General features: G+C 42.5%; 2 protein-coding genes and 2 non-coding genes across 6 annotated transcripts; all 4 read right to left on the reverse strand.

Moving 5' to 3' along the window:
* Positions 1-2,315: 2,315 nt before the first annotated feature.
* Positions 2,316-11,137, reverse strand: LOC147256049 (solute carrier family 46 member 2-like). 3 transcript variants are annotated; one of them, XM_086213944.1, is made up of 7 exons: positions 10,401-11,137; positions 9,012-9,019; positions 5,950-6,127; positions 4,983-5,154; positions 4,085-4,168; positions 3,544-3,700; positions 2,316-3,459 (listed from the first exon to the last, which is right to left on the reverse strand). In XM_086213944.1, exons 1-7 carry the CDS (start codon positions 11,040-11,042, stop codon positions 3,336-3,338), a joined length of 1,365 nt encoding a protein of 454 aa, XP_086070070.1. In that variant the 5' UTR covers positions 11,043-11,137; the 3' UTR covers positions 2,316-3,335. The 3 variants fall into 3 exon arrangements, with proteins under 3 accessions (XP_086070070.1, XP_086070068.1, XP_086070069.1); XM_086213942.1 differs by lacking the exon at positions 9,012-9,019 and having other exon boundaries at positions 5,950-6,038; positions 10,407-10,532; XM_086213943.1 differs by lacking the exons at positions 9,012-9,019; positions 10,401-11,137 and adding an exon at positions 7,332-8,638 and having other exon boundaries at positions 5,950-6,038.
* Positions 11,138-15,363: 4,226 nt separating this feature from the next.
* On the reverse strand, positions 15,364-19,413 carry rpl10 (ribosomal protein L10). The gene is made up of 6 exons (XM_086213945.1): positions 19,314-19,413; positions 18,415-18,473; positions 17,894-18,001; positions 16,160-16,298; positions 15,895-16,057; positions 15,364-15,582 (listed from the first exon to the last, which is right to left on the reverse strand). The coding sequence occupies exons 1-6, from the start codon at positions 19,334-19,336 to the stop codon at positions 15,427-15,429; spliced, it is 648 nt and encodes a 215-aa protein (XP_086070071.1). The 5' UTR covers positions 19,337-19,413; the 3' UTR covers positions 15,364-15,426.
* On the reverse strand, positions 15,687-15,819 carry LOC147256051 (small nucleolar RNA SNORA70). The gene has a single exon (XR_015118010.1). It is a non-coding gene; the product is annotated as a small nucleolar RNA SNORA70 (small nucleolar RNA).
* Positions 18,155-18,287, reverse strand: LOC147256052 (small nucleolar RNA SNORA70). The gene has a single exon (XR_015118011.1). It is a non-coding gene; the product is annotated as a small nucleolar RNA SNORA70 (small nucleolar RNA).
* Positions 19,414-19,477: the final 64 nt, after the last annotated feature.

Below are 19,477 nucleotides of genomic sequence, written 5' to 3' on the forward strand. Positions count from 1 at the left end.
CATGGAGGAGCAGCGGCTCATTTTGTCTTCATATAACCACATCCAAGTTATCATGAGCAGCATGAACAACCCCCTCCAAGTCATCTTGTATAGCACGAGTTGTGGTGTGATTATGATTTGCAGTTTTTGGTCTTGTGTTTGTCAGTTGCATTCTTGTTTTGAGGTTTATTTCCTGCTGTGTTGGTACGCCGTGGAGGTGTGTGGAGACTTAGGATGGTTCACTGAGGTGGAGTTTTAGGGATTGCACCTAACTCCACCAACTCCACATTACTCTCTGTTATTTCTGGTTCAGGGTGAGGGTCATAATACTCATTCACGCCATCCTCGTCATTCCCCGTCCGCCTCATTCATTTGAAGAATTTTTATTAAGCCGGTTGATGCTGTGAGGTCAGCCTCCAACTCTGCTTGCTCCATCTTTAATTGCGGCCTGAGCCCGGAGGCGCTCAGTTTTGTTTCCTCTAGTTGCAAGGTGTGGTTCTCTCTCAATGCAGCAGCTCGAGCCATCGCAGCAGGCTGCTCCGCTTTGGCCTTTTTTAACTGAGGAGACAGAGGTAGATCTGGAGGTTGATGATCCAGTAGAAGACTTTGATTTGCTGGATACATTTAATATGCAGGCCAGTGGTCCAACTTTTGATTGTGCAATTTCTCTTTTCCATGTTTCAGCATCTTTCATGAAATAATTCAGGTCAGTTATTGTGGGTTCATACCAGTCATAGTAATCATTTTCCTTTTCCTCTGTTGAAAGGACCTCTTGCTCAGACTTGTGAGCATTTTTAAATTCATTCACAGCTCCTTTGAAGGCTTCAAATGTGCTCCCAATGCACAATTTCAACATGTCAGCCTCAGCAGCGGTCTCCGGTGTGTCAGACATCATTACAATTACCAAAAATAAAAAATAAATACCACTCAGATTCCTTTCATTTTCATTTTGTTTATCCTTTAACATCCCTCCAACATCCACGTTTTATTGCAATGTAACAGCGCATTCATTCATTCATAAAGTGAATAAATGAACAGAAGTATTCTCCAGGTTGGCTAAACGGTGGTGCAGTGGTTAGCACAGTCGCCTCACAGCAAGAAGGTTCCGGGTTCGAGTCCCGGCTCGGGCACAGGATATTTCTGTGTGAGTCTCCATGTTCTCCCTATACCTGCGTGGGTTCTCTCTGGTACTCCAGCTTCCTCCCACAGTCCAAAGACATCAAGACTGTAGGTGTGACTGTGAATGGTTGTCTGTCTCTATGTGTTGGCCCTGCGATGGACTGGTGACCTGTCCAGGGTGAACCCTGCCTCTTGCCCGTAGGATCCAGCCCACCCCAGCAAACTTGAACAGGAATAAGTGGAAGAAAATGGATTGATGGACTTGTTAAACTGTTTAATTCTGTTCTCTTCCACAAATGAGGACGAAAGAATTTCTCATTGAAACCCAACTGGGTCAGAGTTTACTGTTAAACTCTCGCAGACAGGTTCACAACATCACAGCAATTCTGTTACTCTTCGGTGAGGTGCATCACTCAAAAAGGTCCCTGTTGCAACCACATATTTTGATTTAGCAACTGTGCTGCACCATAAACAGTCGTTCCTAGCGAACATATATCTTAACGATAGTTCCTATTATTACACAAACAATGGGCAACTAAAAGACGTTACTAAGCGGTAGATAAAGTATTTCACTCCTCACTTGCATCACTCCATCAGCACAAAAGACAGACAGACCCCAAACCAGCTGACTCCCTAATCACAGGAGGAGGATGGCCCGATCAGGAGGAGGGACGTGAGCAGCAAAAAATATAAGCTGAGGTATGAAATTGTTAGCATGATGTTGATTTGTTACTTTTCCCTCTGCAAAAAGGGAGCTGAGCTCACTCATGTATGATTATCAACACTGGAAATAAATAATGCTCTCATAATACTCACTCCACCAACCGTAGTGACCTGTAAGAGTCAGTTCAGAGGAGAACAGACACCGAGTGGGGAGAGACCTCTCAAAAGAATTCACAGGATGGAGCCATTTGTGATGTAGACAGTCTGATTAGAATTGTATGGAACTCAACATGGACGTAGGATATGAAACATCAGTCATGGTGCACCATATAAGACTTATTTCACTTGGGTTTTTATTTAGTTCGTTAATATTTTATTTTATTTATTTGTATTTAGAGAGCCAATATATATATATACATATACATATATATATATATATATACATATATATATATATATATATACACACATATACATATATATATATATATATATACATATATATATATATATATATATATATATATATATATATATATATATATATGAGCTAAACCAATATTTTTGGGGTAAGGGTTAATTCTATGTGCATCATCAATTTTACGACAAGGGCGAAGCCCCCCATCTTGAAAATCTAGTGACACCCCTGGTGAAATTCCAATTATTCCTTTGCACTTGAATTCCTCTTTTTGTCATTCTTCTTGTGAATATCTAACTCTTACAAATCTGACTTTTGACATTTCTGTCATTAGATTTGCAAACATGATGAAACAGGGGAATTTCCACACATGGTGAAGAAAGCGATATGGTTGTGCTGGATTCACGTGGACCCATATTCACAACTGTTTCTTTTGAGGACATTTAGCATTTGGCTCTATCATGTATTACGAAGTAGTTAAACTGGTTGCTTAAATTCCCCAGTTGATCTCCAGTCTGGTTGGAGAGAATCCTCCTGCTTTTTAGACAGCAGAATGACTCAGCCTGCTCACTCCTGGGACTTTTTAACAAGCATGCCTTTTAATCATTGGTATTGAGTATTTGAAGATAGCTTAGCTGTTTTGCTTTTTTATTAATCCTGTTATTAATTTACTTAATTTAAAGCAATTTGCTTTGATCCCTAGTTTTATTGTTGTTTTTTCAAAGAAAGGGAAACAAGTTATTAGCTTCCACTGTAATCGGGTGTACTGTCTCACTCAGTTATAGTCAGTTGCTCCATTCAAGTGCCTGACATGATGTTGATGCCAAGATGGGGTTCTCTGAGAGGTAGTGGTGTGGTTTAGATGTGATGACAGTGAGGTTCTCATACAAATCAACAATTGCAGCTGAAGAGGTTAGTGTAGATGCTGCCATAGCATCAGCAGAACTGGAGGGCACTGCTTCTTTGAGGTTGAAAACACTTTGGCAAGTGTTGTATAGTTTGTTATAGTGGTTGGTTGACGTTAGCATATATGACACAAGTGATAGGTGATGAAAGCGCTCGACCCCACACAGTGAGTGTGAACCTCCCACTGAAGCTCATCACTGACGCGCCCACAGAAGCAAGAGGATGCCAGTGCGGAACTTATGTCGTGACACTACTCGTCCGGATCATGGATGTCATCACTCCAGTCATTATTGGGGGGCAACAGGCCACTTGCATCCCCCTGCATATCAACCTGCTGGTAGCTGCTCCCGACAGCCGCTCTACAACTTAAGATTCTGCAAAGATGAGGGAGAAAACACGTCAGTCAGATTCTCAAGGGTGTCTATGTGAATTACTCACGTCTGTGAGTCTGGACACACCTTATGGGTATGATGGCTGTGATGGTGATGATGCTGGAAAAGAGGAAGACAAAGCCAGGAAACCAGTGGAGGGTCTGTTGGTAAACCTTGCTGTAGAGCAGATTAAAGCCGGCACTGGAGACTTTCAAAGACAGTTGCAGGGAAGTGAGGACGATACCTGGAGGAGGAGAGCGTAATCCAGTTGACATCATTGTCAGTGTGGCTACGGCTGAACGGCTATCGGTTTGAGACCCCCACCACCACATATGTACTCAGCAGCTTAATCTTTGTGTGGTGTAAATATTTACCACGCACATCCAGGGTAAAAAAAAAAAAAAAAAAAGTTCAGTTTGAATGTTCTATGCATCAAAAACTATAACTAAATTCAGTGTGACACCCTTCAAGTGAACTTCTGTCCAACTCACAGCTGTATTTGTATTTGTTTGGAATTTAGGATCAGAAGACTTTATTTACATGACACCTTACACCTCATTTTTCTGCAGGAAAATCGTTTTTAAAAAGGGTCGAACGTGACCTGGGGACAACATGAAGGTTGACTCACCATACGATGAGCTGTGCACTTGCTGGGACATTAGAGAGCGGATCAGTGGTGTGGGCATCAGGGAGAAGAGTGTCAGGATACGAGCTGAAAAGAATAAAATACAGCTCTAATATCAGAACTACACATTTCTTTTCAATGCTCTGTGGTAGTTGGAAGTAATAACTATATAAAGTCCAATAATAGTCTCAGTCGAATAACGAAAAATATTTAGTATTTTGTACTGAATAAAATCATGAATCCAGCCATTGTGCCCCTGCATGAACAACACAGGCCTAATTTCATCTTCATGGACGTCAGTGCTGCAGCTCATCGAGGTTGATATAAATGTAGCATGAAAGCCATATATATATATATATATATATCCATCCATCCATTGTCTTCCGCTTATTCCTAAATTAAGGCTGGAGCCATTCCCAGCGTCAATGGGTGAGAGGCAGGGTTCACCCTGGACAGGTCAGTGATGGACTGGTCTGTCTCTTTGTGTCAGACATCTCTGACACAAAGAGACAGACAACCATTCACACTCACAGTCACACCTACGGTCAATTTAGAGTATCAATCAGCCTCGTCCCCTCTTGATGTCTTTGGACTGTGGGAGGAAGCTGGAGTACCAGAGAGAACCCACACAGGTACAGGGAGAACATGGAGACTCCACGCAGTTAGAGCCGACCCGGAACCTTTTATATATATATATATATATATATATATATATATATATATATATATATATATATATACACACACACACACACACACACATATATACATATATATACATACATATACACATATATACATATATACATACATATATATACACACACACACACACACACACACACACATATATATATATGTATATATATATATAAATAGTTTTCATTACAGAATAACTTACCTGTGTAGAACATGTCCGTGGTGGTGACAAATGCCATAAGAGTCATGCCGGCTGAATAGGACAGCATGCCGATGGTGATCAGATTGGTATCAGCGACCCATCTTGATAGCACTACAACACTCAGGTAGCTGGAGAGGATCACAACGAAGCCCGAGGCGTTCCCATAGCCAACCTAAATACAATTTTAACCGGTACAGTCTGTATCCAATCAAGTGTTTGTTAGCAGAGAAAACACTTTTCAGAAGTGGGGTCTGGCACAAGAAAGGAAAGACAAGACAAGAACATGACGTGGTGATGCTCAGGACTGCAGGGCTGACTCTGAAATGTAGGTTCCAACACCAGTTTTCAAAATTGTTGGCTCCCACATTACCCATAATATATGTGAAATTAGCTTCTTCTTTTTTATATTTACACATACATTTCCTTTTTTGTATTCAAATGGGGTTGTGAGTTCTGCCGACTGTCAGAAAACATTACTGGCTGTGTTTTATATGAAGGGCAAATCGTTGTCAATACCTGTGCAATATTGAAAACTTCAAATATTAAAAAACACTGTGGGTAAAATTCTTTCTATTTGTACGTATGTCTTTTTCTATCTTTTTTTCCTTTTATTTCACTTTCTTATTGTTTGCTTATTTGTCACTGTGTACTAAATGAAATTTCAAACTTGACTATCCACTGCTGCCGCAACACGTTAAATTTCCCTGTCTTTTAACTATAAGCAAATTGCTTACTCACCTTTTTTAGGCCCATAATATTTTGAAAATTATTACCAGCAGCAAGGCCTTAATAGCGTCAGGCTTTGCTTCCTGGCTGTAAGACTAAATCCAGGGTTACATATTTACAGTGATAAACGAATATACTGTACTCATGGTTATGTGTATTCCGATCGACATGTCAAAATAGAAATGGCTGCATCAACATTCAAATAGTTTTATATTGTTTCAGATCATTTTGATGACCTCACCTGTGTCACACTCCAGTGGAGAGGCTCCATCAACTGGAACAGGACCAGGATGGTTCTAGTTGCCGAAAGTACAGCATCGTAGAGAATTCCTGCCAACCACAGCAGCACAATGTTCACCACCATCCTGCGGTGGTCAATCACTGTTTTGGTATTGAGCTTCTTCAGGTACACAGAATCACTGGGGGATCGCATCTACATGGGAGTATACACGACACATACACCTTGCTGTAATCTTGTCTCTTTTAACTTTTTTCCTTTATAAAGGAAAGTTCGGTCAAGAATGGTTATTTTAAGGGGCACTGTAGCCAGGTGCCAACCAGTAATTTATATCATGGTTTTGTAATATTGTAAAATACTGTATTTTTTTTAAACATTATGTCAGAAACTGTATCATGGAGATTAAAACTTCATTTTTTGTGGTGTTGTAACTTGTACTAGAGAAATGCGATGCCTCTATAATTGACTCAGATCCTCTGGTCCCTCTCTTGGAAGAAATCCCTTTAAAATAATCTGTACTCAAATGAACACGTATGGAACGGCATTGAATCGAGATATGACCAAACAATATCCATTTGACAAACAAAATAATAAATTATATTCTTTCTGTGTAGGTGCGTGTGTGTGCGTGTGCGTGTGTATGCAACAAAGAGTTTGTGCTGCCATGTGTTTTATGAGTGAAATCTAATCAAAAATAGGCTTTATTACTTTTCATTGATTCTTTCTCTGTTAAGGCTAAAACCCACTGAACTCAGCACTCCAAACACGATTGTTCACCACGTCCCACCTGGACTCTAGCAGTGGCAGGCGCGCATCAGCACGTTTGCTTCCTGCCAAAGCTCTATTCTCCATCGGTGTCTCATCCTGAAAAAATGTATTACATGGCGACTCCCACGATGGGCAGCATTATATTATTGTCTTAAATCTCTAATTAATGGATGAGGAGAGATTAGTTAAGTAAGATAAATAAAGTTAAGTTTGTGAGCTTTATGACCGTCATTATAAAGACATCTTGTTTTGTCTCCCCTATCGCGCTGCAGCCCGACGCTTCCTATCAGCCACAGAAGCATCACCTGACATGTCCTATGAAAAACCACAGTGCTGGAGCGTTCTTTCTTGGTAGATACAATCAATTAAAACCGAAAAGTATTCTGATTAAAGTTCTGTTACACAAAAAATCACAAAGGTTCCTCAAGTATTTCTAACAGAGTAAATGTTGCATGTTTTACCAACATCTGGCCTTCAGTTTTTTTGAACAGATCTCAGCAATCCCCTTCGACACTGTGACTGCCTTTACTGTTGCCTCCAGGGAGACTGACATTGATCCCTCATCATCCTCTGGTTGGTATAGAAGTCAGTGCCTTGTAACGTTGGCCCGTCGGTACCTTTGAACTGCCACCGGAGTCCCACAGGGTAGGATAACCTGGAAGCCTCCTTGTTCAGTCGCCCAGCTTCCCCGACCACCAGTGTCTACACCTATGACCCTGAGACCACAGCTTTGAGCTTCACCAGTGGAAGGTTTGGACATCGGCTACTCTGGTCCCCAATCTCCAACAGAGAAGTGTGAAATGAAGGCCATCTGAACAGCTGCCTCCTCCAGACCCTCCAAGGTCACCCTCATTGACCATTTGGCCATGCTAGACCTATCTGGAGGCCCTCTCAACCATCTGCTCCTGCACCACCAGTTGACAGCTCTGCTCCTCTCTTCACCCAAATGTCAAAGACATTTCTTTTTTATTAGGGCCTGAGCCTGAAGGTACTTCAGGCAAAGACCCTATTATGTTTATTATTTATTATTATTATTAATTTTGCACCTCGATACAAAACAAGAGAGAATCAAGCATATATTGGCCGAGATATATCAGGTACTGACCAGAGGGAAGAGCCTGAAATGGGCCTATAGGGGGCCTCAACTAAAAAAATAAATTATACAAAATCATACAAAAGCGTAATGATAAGTTAAAAGCATGGAGAAATGAGATAAAAACATAATTTAAAAAGCTAAACTTAAAATCTATTGAGCACAATGTTGAAAGAAGAACAACAAAATGACAACTTTTGAAAGTAGTAATAGAATTAATCATGATAAGATGAATAATATCAAAGACATGTAGCCTGAGGTCAGACGAGACAACAACAAAATCAATTGTCCACCTTCAGCCTCGGGTGCTATGGTAACAAGACCCCTGATGTGCCTCCTTAAACCTGATTTATGCTTCTGCGTCGTGGCGACGCCGTACCTACGCCGTAGCCCCTACGTCGTCATTGTGCATTTATAGTTCTGCGTCGAGGGAACGCGTTGCTCTGTAATTCACCGCCAAGCCACTAGAGGGGTGTGGCTTTATCTTCCTATGGTTTTGGGGGACTCTTGTCGAATTCCTTAGTTTTCTTCCGGTCATAGCACATGGGTCAGAGACAGAGACAACAATCGAAGTTGTAAAGGTGGTCATACTTGCGAACCTCCTCGATAACTCTTTCTTCGGCTTGGTCCATTTTTATTTTTGCGTGTTGCTCTCACCACAGAAACTTTAAAAATGGCGGTGTTGTTGTGCTGAACCGGAAACGTCGTGTGAGCGGACCAATCACAGTCCGTTGACGTTCACGCGTCGACGCGACGCGTAGTCAGGATTTTTTGGAGGTGCACGTCGGGCTACGGCGTAGGTGTCTGCGTTGACAGCGTAGGTACGGCGTAGGTACGGCGTCGCCACGACGCAGAAGCATAAATCAGGCTTTAGGCTTAGATCAGGAGTTTGTTATGGACAATCCAGAACACCCACAAGCCCAACAACAAAACATCACTCGGGTTCAGACAAGGGGGGTCTTTCTACCCAGTTACCCCACCACCACCAAGTGTCTGCACAACATGATCACTGAATTCGTTTCCCTATGATCCCACTACAATATTCTTAATGTTTTGGCAATCTGGAATTGCCTTATGAGTTTATCTTGTGGTATGGTCAAGTCCCACCCTACTGAGATACTGTACAATCAGTGGGTTCCAACACTTTAAGATCTAAGGTCAAGTTTGTAACGTTTGTTTTAGTTTTTTGTTGTCACAAGTTCACCAGAGTATCTTCTGAAGCTTTCTGCCTCAGTTCCAGAGCAGTTAGAAACAGGATGGACTGTCTCCCCTTTGGCTGGTCCAAACAGTTGAATTCGAAGCAGAAGTGACAAGGACAAGGCAAAGTAGGCAAGCCTGGTTAAGTTGGACCAGAGCACTCACAAGTGAGGATATACAGTCTGTTGACTAATAATATAAACACAACTGTCTGTGTATCACATCCATATTTGTTTTTCCAATTTATTTTTCCGACATTAAAATAGATCAAGAGGACCCTTTAAAAATCTCCATCATTCAGAGCAGCCGATCATTACGTGATCATTTTTATCTTCCAGGTCCGTGCCTGTTTTTGTCTGAACTGACCAGATGCACTAATGCAGGGACGAGGACGCAAAGCCCCCCCACACACACACCCCTCACTACCATACTTCTTATTTTTGTGTCCTAAAACAGGATGTTCCATACCTCACAGTTACCACTTAAATTAATGTTTTGCTATAACTTGTGCTAACAGGATTTTGTTATTTGGAGAAAAACTTTGAAAAAGCTCAATTCAGTGGTAAAAAGAGGGTAAGTTAAGGTGCTAGCAAGCCAAAAAGACAGTTTGCAGAGAAGGGAGGACATTTCTGCGCACTTACACACACACACACACACACACACACACACACACACACACACAGAGCAATACAAATATGCAAACCATCACAACTTGAACATCCATCCATCCATCGTCTTCCGCTTATTCCTGTTAAGGGTCGCAGGGGCTGGACCCTATCCCAGCAGCTACGGGCGAGAGGCTGGGTTCATCCTGGACAGGTCACCAGTCCATCACATGGCCAACACATAGAGACAGACAACCATTCACACTCACAGTCACACCTACAGTCAATTTAGAGTATCAATCAGCCTCGTCCCCTCTTGATGTCTTTGGACTGTGGGAGGAAGCTGGAGTACCAGAGAGAACCCACACAGGAACAGGGAGAACATGGAGACTCCACACAGAAAGATTCTGTGCCCGAGCTGGAACTCGAATCTGGAACCTTCTTGCTGTGAGGTGACAGTGCTGACCACTGCACCACCGTGCAGCCTGCTAACTTAAACATTAAAATGTAAATAATTATTGTCATATTATTTTGATATGATCAGAACATCTCCACATAAAAGATGTCCACATTCTTCCTATCCAGACTTCAAACTCAGAATACACGTTTAACCCTTTTGCCTAGGTTTGACACATTCCAAAGCCACTCACACAGTGTTCCACCAACTAAGTGCTACACACTACTTGTTTCTATTTGTCGTACTTTAAAATGAAAATTATTATGGTAACTGTTTAACATCCGTTTCTGAAAGGAAATCTTATCAACAAAATATACACAGAACCACTTAACACACTTACCTGTAGGATGCAAAGAATGTAGAAAATGCAGAACCCAAAGAGTATTAAACTCACAACCATGGTAAGAACGCCTGGTCTCAAGCTGCCGCTGGTGACATCAAACAAGTGTCCTGACGCCATACAACCCACTAGGCCTGCGATGCCACTGGTCAGTTCTGTTCTCATCATGATTTTTGATCGGTCCTGATCAGAAGAGCTTAGAGACAGCAGTGTCATGGTGCCGCTCCAGAACACATTGATGCCTCCACATAGTGCTGTGATGGTTACCTCCACCCAAAGGACCTCCAGAGGCCAGTCCAGTGTTAACATCAGGAGCATCGTAAGTCTGGACAGCACGAAGCCCATCAGAGGCACCACGATGAGGGCTCTCCTCCAGCCCTTGTCCCCCAGCCACGCCAGACACAGCCCTGGGATGATGGACACCATTTGGCTCACCACTTTATAAGTAATGTAGAAGCTGGACACGGCGGTCTGCCAGCTGTCCTCCATCAATGTGGAGTTTGAAGTAGAACTACTGCTAGCGTTGATGCATCGTTCCTTCACTACTATAGGCAGAGCAGTCAGAAAGAGCGAATTCCCAAGCTGGACGCCAGCAACCACCAGCTGAATGCCCCAAGGTGCCAGGGTTTCGTGCATGGTGATGCCGGGATGGTAGCTGATACGGTCTGCGAAGTGTAGCACATTGGATGAACAGTAGGCCGCACCTTTTTAGACACATAAACAAGGTAATCTCAACAAAGCCATCAAGCATTCTTTCTTTAACCGGAATGAAGCAAGGCTTGTCAGGCAGTCAGACATTAGATATTCAGCAGGGGAAAAAAAAAATTTAGGTGAAATAACGAACTCGTATAACTGAATATCGAGAATATTGCTAATTTAGTTCTAATCAAATTCTAGACATGTATAGAAAATTTCATTAGACAGATGGGGGAGGGGGGTTGAGGTTGTAGAGCGATCCTCACTCAGAAATAAGGCTATCAGTAGTTTCATGGCCTTGATTGAATTCCTTCAATGCTAAAAGATATCAAAAAAGATGTAGCAAATCATGAAACAAGTTGCTGTTTATTTTGGGACCTCCACCATTTGTCTGTCTGGAAGGAGGACTAACAGATAAAGGTCTCTGGTGGCCGAGGTCTTTAGCGTCTAAACGTGTCTGCGATATCTATGTTCAGGTGTGGTGGCAAACCAGGGAAAATGACCCAGCAGTATCAGGGTTATGTCCCCGACTCAGGCTGGGGGAGGTGACAGGTATAAACATAAATATAATAACACTGAAGGAACTTGGGCTCTTTGAACATGTTTAATCATTATGTGACCATAAGGCACCCTGTTGTCTTCTCTAGCTCACCATCTGAACCAGACAGTAAGTGTAGCTTACAGGTCAGACACTAGTTGTGGCTGCCTTCTAGTGGTCGGAAGGACCGATAACTCCTATCGCTACAACAGCAGGGTGTAATCCTGTCCAGGTGTTGCAGCTACGCAACGCCTGGCAGGGGTCACACCTGCACCTGCTCCCTAGGTAATCAGCAGGGGGTTACTTACCTAGCCTCCAAAAAAAACCCAACCCAAAAACAACACAAGTAGTTTGAGAGAGTAGAAAGCAGGTTTCCGCAGGTGGTCATTCACAGAGTCACTGGTAAGAGGAATGTCATCGGCTTAAATGCGAGACAATCTTTGGAACTGTGACCTCGCTTCATCTCTCCCTATTACCTTGCCGAAGAAAATGACCACACAATACAGCTGGGGAAGCAGTTGTTACCAGCCATGTTGTCGCACATTATGGGGAGGCTGGACAGACGCCATAAGCAAAAAAAAAATGGCTGACTTGAGTTCAGTGTTCACTGCATTAGAAACCATTTACTGAATACATTCTAATGCAGTGAACACTGTCCTCAGGTTTGATCAGATTTCCAAGGGTTTGATGTAAAGGGTCATTTGTCTCTAAATTAATCATGGGAATTTTTCTGATGTAAAATGAATAAAACGTCAAAGCAATTAGGTTTGCCTCAGGCCAAATGTTTTTAACAACTTAGAATGTTGAGCCAGGAAATGAGATGATTAAAACAGGCTTAATCAAAGGCTAAGTATGAAGAGTGAAAGTGACGGATAAATAACTGCTGAGTGTCTCCTTGTAATCATATGAAACACTGGTGTTTAACAAGGGAAAAAATGTCAATACTAAAAATTCTAAAGAGGACAGTTGGCAGCGAAAGGACAAAAAAAAAAAGAAAAAAAAAGAATGGAAAGACATCCAAGCCGGTTTCATGTCGCTTGAAGGCACCAACGCAGAAAATTCCAGCACTCACAGCAGCTGTGTGCAGCGCAGCAGCATCCCAGTACTTGGCATCACACCCCAAAATTATTTACCAGTGGGTCCCTAAAAGCTGCACAGCAGGCCAGTGACTCACACAGAGGTTAAAACAGTAATGGTGACAGTTATGGAGGAACCAGCTACTGTCAAGTCAACAGATCATTACCTCAGTGAAAAAGGTCCACTACCCACCACACAGACTGATACCAAACCAGACGCTCGTGGATTCCAAGCCACCCGATGTTTTGAAATGCATTAAGCACGTTTGAGAATAAAAGCTTTTGATTCAGTTCCAAAAATGTTTGTGTTTTTGCAGATAAGCAAAGGAATAAAGTCATTTCAAAAGTCAGATTATGACTATAATCTGGGGGTGTGATGTCATCTCTGTTTGGCCAGTTCCGAATTGGTAACCCCTGCGTTTCGAGTATTGCTACTGAGATTAGGTGTCAAGAGAAATTAAGATTTTTCTTTTTCTGCTGAGGAAACAACTTGTTGTTGCTCGACCGTCTGCAATTATTTCAGAAGCTCTGTGTTGAGGTCTTTTCTCCCCGGAGAGTTTGTTCTACTCCCGAATTCCTGTCAAGTTACAAACTGGTTAAATGTCCCAGCAAACCTCACTGCCACGAACACCTCTGACACTTTGTCATTTGATGGATTGCTCTTCAAATTTTTGATGATAGCATAGCCGTCGACTCCCATGTTCAGTTTCTGAGTTTGTCTGTATGCCTTGGTGTGGTTTGGTTGATTGTTGTGGCTTTTTTCCTGTCAGGATGAATATTATGCACTGTAACAGGTCACGGATTTGCAAAAACTAAATTCTACGAAGTCCTTATTCATGTTTAATGTTATTGTTGTTAATTCATGTTACTGGAACTTTGACCTATCCATCTCTATGTTTTGTCGGCATGTTCAGTATGCGAAGATACGATATTTGGTGTTTTCCCACACAATCGCTCCTGCAAATGTCCTTGTCAGAGTTGCGCATGAGAATTTACGATGTCAGGCTGCTGCATGAGTCACGAAGCCTCTATTGTTGGGTGATGATTGCTGTCACAGATGGAGACGGAGACCTTTACAAATGTCCTGGTGCATGCAAGAAAACACTGTCACTAAAGTATTGTTGAAACGGACTACAATACAAAGACGTGCTAGCTATCAGGGGTTAACGTCAGGCGAACCTAAACTGGAAATTGGTTATCACCTCCCTTTTTAAGCTGCATGATTTTGAAAGTTGATATCATGATTTTTATTTTGACTGCTATTGCAATTTTGATATCATGGGAAATGTTGAACTCAACGCCAGTCTTCTGATTTTCACTGAAACACTCATTCATGGGATTTTTGTGGGGATCTGTATGGAAGACATTTTCACGTCTGTAGAATTTAACGTGTAGGCAGGTTATCCTTGCGGCAGGAAAGCATTTAATCCAAAATGGTATTTTGATTTGGAGACGAGCTGTATGTTTTTTAGGTGGAAAAAGGCATTTCTTGGTTTTGATGTTATTCTTCAAGAGAGGTCGCTGTCGAAAAAGACAGACACACGGGAAGGGAGACAACCCGGATTTTTGGATCAATTTTTACGCCGTCCTAAAATTCTCAGATGACTGACGAATGGACCTGACTAATCCAATAATAACCTCTGAAAAATTAGGACCTAAATCACGTTATTTTCTAATTACACATTTTTGGACTTCAAGGAAGTTAAGCCTGATGGCTACTTATAACCACTTAATTGCGAGATCCATTGTGTACTTCAAGTAACTCAATAAATCAGGTTTATAAAGACTTCAAAGATAAACACCAGGGGTGACAAACAGCCTCAGTCTTCATGTCTGTTAGGTTGTACTGAGGATACACAACTCTTGATTGTGTGCAGTTATTATCCTGTTTGGTTTAGGAAGTACAGTACATTAGAATCCAAGCTATGCTGTTGAAGCGACATTTGGTCCCTCAAATTGCACAGAGAAAAAGATGAGAATCACTGACAAAAATATGGCTGTTTTCTTTGTCACCGACTAGAGTTTCTCAGTCATTTTACCAAAATTCCTCTCCACCAGTCAAACCTGTGACTCCGCTTCTTCTTTTGCTGTTGAAGCTTAATGAGGTAGACACTGATGAGCTTCGTCCTCCGGACAGGTGACAGCAGTTAATTTTCATCAAGGAAAAAGATGTGTAGTCAAATATTACTAAAAAATGCCTTAGACGGCCTTGTTACAAGTTACTTGGACAACCGAGACACTTGTCAGAACTGTATGCATTAAATTTCTTTACTTTTATTGTTGCTGAGAAGTGTCAGCTGCTCACCTGCTGATTCCCTGATAAATAACCCTTGATTTTTTTAAGCTTCTGATTGAGAGTCTGATGCCAATGTAGTTGAAAGTGGACGTACAGTGACGCAACGCTTCCACTGAAACCTCTAACCCACTACAAGTACACATTTGGACTGTACAGTTTCATAACTGCCCAGAAACAAGACAGCAACTAGCTGCTTGATAAATTATCTTTTAATTAAACTGTAGCCAGGATGGACTAGTTTACCTGCCTCACATGCACAGCCATCTCCCAGCTTTGTGTCACTGTGCTCAAGAAATCTGTGCGGGCAGGATTCTTGAGAGAAGACATAAAAAAAATTAAAAATAAATCTGGTTTCTTTTGTAATCAAACCCACTTTTATTGATTGCTGTAGTCAAGTGAAACGCTGCAGCTGTTCTAGTTGCCATGAAGGGCCTTCCAGCGGGACAGAGGGCCTCTGCTGGGGATGTACTTCACCCCACAGCCGTCAGGAATCAGACGCTTCTCAGCCATCATGTCATCAAAGTCGCAGGCATTGAACTTGGTGAAGCCATACTTCTTGGAGATATGGATCTGAAGGGGACACAACACAGGCGCTCAAAAACCAACGGTAACCCAACAGTAGCCTGGACGTGACACTTCTGAAAATGGGGTTATTATCTTATCTTGATAAGCACATTTGTCTCAGTGGTCCCTTAAAGCACTCAGCACCTCCCAGCTGAGGACATACACAACCAAAGAGTCACTGTCTGCAGCCTTTGCACACCAGAGCCACACTGGAGTGGAACTGGTCGGCTTAATAAGCTGCAGAGCTGGGCCATGACAACCTCACTGACCCTTTCCACTGCTCTAAAGGACCTTGAAGTTGCCATCATGTTCATTTACCTTCTGGCGTCCGGGGAACTTGAACTTTGCTCTGCGCAGAGCCTCAACCACGTGCTCCTTGTTCTGGGCCTTGGTACGCACAGACATGATCACCTGACCAATGTGCACACGGGCCACAGTGCCCTGGGGTTTACCAAACGCCCCACGCATTCCAGTCTGGAGCCTAAGAACAACAAGATGGACACAGGTATTGAACACAGTTGATGGCTGCAGGTATTTGACACGATCAGTATGACTGTCATCATGTGAACGCACTCAGACTCACCTATCGGCTCCGGCACAGGATAACATTTTGTTGATGCGGATCACGTGGAAAGGATGCAGACGCATGCGGATGTGGAAGCCGTCTTTACCGCAGGTCTTCACCATGTACTTGTTAGCACAGATACGGGCCGCCTCCAGAGCTGCGCAGAAGGGATGGAGGGACAAGGATTTGTCTAAAAGAATGCCCTTTACAGTGTCAACTTTAACATAGAGAGCATCACAGACTCCTTCCAACTCATTTGAAACAGGAAGGAATCCTATCAGGTCCGAGGCAGGAAAAAAGAAAAGAAAAAAAAGATTTCACGTCACGTAAATGTTTGCTTTCAACTCTTAATCCTCCTGCGTATGTGATGACTCACGGAGCGGCCAAAGACAAGTCAAAGTCGTCCAAATGACTGGTTGAAAAAGAAGCTGCTAAAAAAAAGAAAGAAAAAAAAAAGGACTACAACATGAAGATAATTAATTATCAAACCATAGATTAATTAAAACTGTGGCAAAAACCCCCCTATTACCATCTCCTGATTACACTGCTGGCCACATGACCGCAGAGAACACGCTCCATGTCTGAGAGCATGGATTACACATCAGCAAGTACACCAATAACAGGTTTTTTTTTTTTCTGATGACTGCATTTACCCCACTCGAATGCCAACTTGTGTTCGCAAAGCGACTTTTTTGTAAGGTTTTGGCTCCTTTAAAACAATTCCACAAACAAGGCAACTTTTCGGTACGAAAGAACCTCAGACATTAAAAAAAGGAGACAGAGAGGCAGCAGCTTCCAGGAAGGCTTGGAGGGAGGTAACATGTATTGTGTCTTTGATTCAGGACTACCTGATCTGACAGGACAGTGAAGAACTAATAGATTTAAAGACGTAGAGAAGCAGCTCCAATTTCTGGAGGATTTGCCAGGATGGGGGATGTTTTCAGTAGGGGACTGTAGAGGTTGTACAGTGTCTTATAATTAGCCAGGGACATCTGCATCTGACAGGTGAGTCTGAGTGCGTTCACAAAACGGCGTTTTGGTGATTAAAATGCATCTTTTTGGTTGTTGAATAAATGAGTTCATTACAAGAGCACATTATGTTGTCTAATATTTCAATATCTAGTCAATTTCTAAAGTTGAATCAATGCATGGGCCTATGTAGGAAATTGGACCACTTGTGAGCTGCATTTAATCTCTGTCTAGTTCATCGTGCATTGTGAGTGAAGTCACCAATTACAGCTACACCACTTTAGTTTTAAACACAGGACGATTGGGCCTCGTCATTTTGCTATCAAGGTGCACCAGATTGATGCATTCAACTTTAAAGTGTTCGTAATTCTCTCTACAGGGGACAGTGGACTGTACACAGCTTCAACTGGGTTGAGGTACAAAGCACCGTTAAATTTGCAGGGGAAAAAAATACGACGCAAAGTTATGAGTTCCTGTGAAGCTCAAGAGTCGCATGGTGTCTAGAGATTGGTCTTCATTTGCAGTCTCCTGGCCCTTGCACCCAAAGGAAATAAAAAAAGTGGGGGGGGGGGGGGGGGTGACGACTACACGTATTGAAATTAAAATATGGCCTAGTCACTGTACGGCTACAGTAGAGCTGAGTGGAAAGATCTGACTGTACGCCTGTCCTCTTACAACCTGAACTCAATCCGCTTTCACAGATTTCCAATTTACATCGCTAACTTGCAACCCTCCGGGAGGACTTGAAGAAAGATGAGGTAAATGGAAAGCAGGACTCCTCACCTTCTGAGGACAGCTGCTCGTACTCATCAGAGACCATGTGGCCGCAGAGGGGGAACTCATCTACCTTGGCCTTCTTCCTGCCCAAGTCAAAGATCCTGATCTTTGGGTCTATATACACACACAATAAAAAAAAAGGATGAAAATCTTAAGTTAAAAACACAGACTACACAACATATGCAAAGCAAAAGTCAATACAACAAAAACAAAACTTGAAAAAATAAGTGTAGTGTCAGTTAATACTAGTGTCATGGGTCACTCAGTTAATGTGTCAGTGGTCCCTTAAAGCACTCAGCACCTCCCAGCTGAGGACATACACAACCAAAGAGTCACTGTCTGCAGCCTTTGCACACCAGAGCCACACTGGAGTGGAACTGGTCGGCTTAATAAGCTGCAGGGACATTATTATTATTATTATGTGACATATTACGTTTTAGAAGAGTGACAATACATGACTATAATGAGGTGACAGATCTGAACGATCAGGACAACCACCATGTTGAGGAGAAGTGGAAAGCGCTTACCTGGCACACCCCTACAGAAGCGGGACTTGGGGTAGGGTTTATTTTTGCAGTATCTGTAGCTGTGGGGGAGACAACATGGAATCATTTATTTATACAAGTCAGTGAAATGACTGCTCACTATTTGTACATTCAAAGAAGTTATACTTTTAAGAACTCATACTTCTCGATAGCGTGCACCCCTCCGCCCTGTTGCTTATACACTGATTAATGCCCAGAATAACACAGCAGGTTTTGGCTGAGGAGAGAAATACTAACGACTTCTTAGTAGTAGTGAAGCAGGAAGGTTGTAGCTCCACACAGATGAAGGGAGATTTAATGAGACTGCATATTCTGGCAACTCTTCAGCCCACATACCGAGTAATAACACGACACAAAAGCAAAGTGCGAATGTCGCTTCAATTGTGTTTGAAGAACGAGATTTAACAGTCGACAGATAGTCGTACTTGTAACAAATATCAAGCTCGTATACGAGTCAAGACCAGGATGATAAGGCAGCTAGCTACGCTCTGACATATTCGTTAGCAGTGGAATAACGACTACTGCCATTTGAAACACAGTGCTATCAGTATTTTGAGTCGTCACCTTTACTGTTTGACACCGGTGTAGTATCGCTAGCTTCATGCTAGCTGACATCAGCTCATGTTGCTTCCACCATGCTAACGCTTTCTAATGACAGTAACTCTCCCGATGAAAATAACCATCTCTTACGACAAAACCCATATAGTTCCACGCATAAAAAGTATTGTTTAACGCTACTAGGAGGGTGTATTCTGAAAAGTAGCCAGCGAGCTAACACGGCGAACTGTGCACATGGTTTGACTGGACTGTAGGCAGCTGCCATTTTAATGGCACCGGGACTGAAGCGGCCCTGTTCTGAAATGATGTGGGGGATAACTTACCAGCGGGCTGGTCGCCGGCCCATGGTTGCGATCTGTAAATAAAAACAACAATAAAAGGATGTTATAAACGCGAAATTCAGTTGGGATTATTGGCAAATAACTTCAAATGTACTAATTTAATCAAGAGCCGAACAAGCCGCGCTCCTACCACGCACTCACCTAAT

Source organism: Aulostomus chinensis, chromosome 9 (genome assembly GCF_037954235.1).
Source record: "Aulostomus chinensis isolate RoL2024-O1b breed Wild chromosome 9, RoL_Achi_v1.0, whole genome shotgun sequence".
Classification (NCBI taxonomy): domain Eukaryota; kingdom Metazoa; phylum Chordata; class Actinopteri; order Syngnathiformes; family Aulostomidae; genus Aulostomus; species Aulostomus chinensis.

What these genes read in the sequence shown, in the direction of transcription:
- LOC147256049 (XM_086213944.1), bottom strand. Translation starts at nt 11,042, where the DNA reads ATGCACGAAACCCTGGCACCTTGGGGCATTCAGCTGGTGGTTGCTGGC. An exon ending in AGTGCACAGCTCATCGTATG is followed by an intron (nt 3,701 to 4,084) that starts GTGAGTCAACCT and finishes CTCCTCCTCCAG; the next exon opens with GTATCGTCCTCACTTCCCTG. An exon ending in ACAGCCATCATACCCATAAG is followed by an intron (nt 3,460 to 3,543) that starts GTGTGTCCAGAC and finishes TCATCTTTGCAG; the next exon opens with AATCTTAAGTTGTAGAGCGG.
- rpl10 (XM_086213945.1), bottom strand. Translation starts at nt 19,336, where the DNA reads ATGGGCCGGCGACCAGCCCGCTG. An exon ending in GGCCGGCGACCAGCCCGCTG is followed by an intron (nt 18,474 to 19,313) that starts GTAAGTTATCCC and finishes TCTCCCCCACAG; the next exon opens with CTACAGATACTGCAAAAATA. An exon ending in CTTCTGTAGGGGTGTGCCAG is followed by an intron (nt 18,002 to 18,414) that starts GTAAGCGCTTTC and finishes GTGTGTATATAG; the next exon opens with ACCCAAAGATCAGGATCTTT.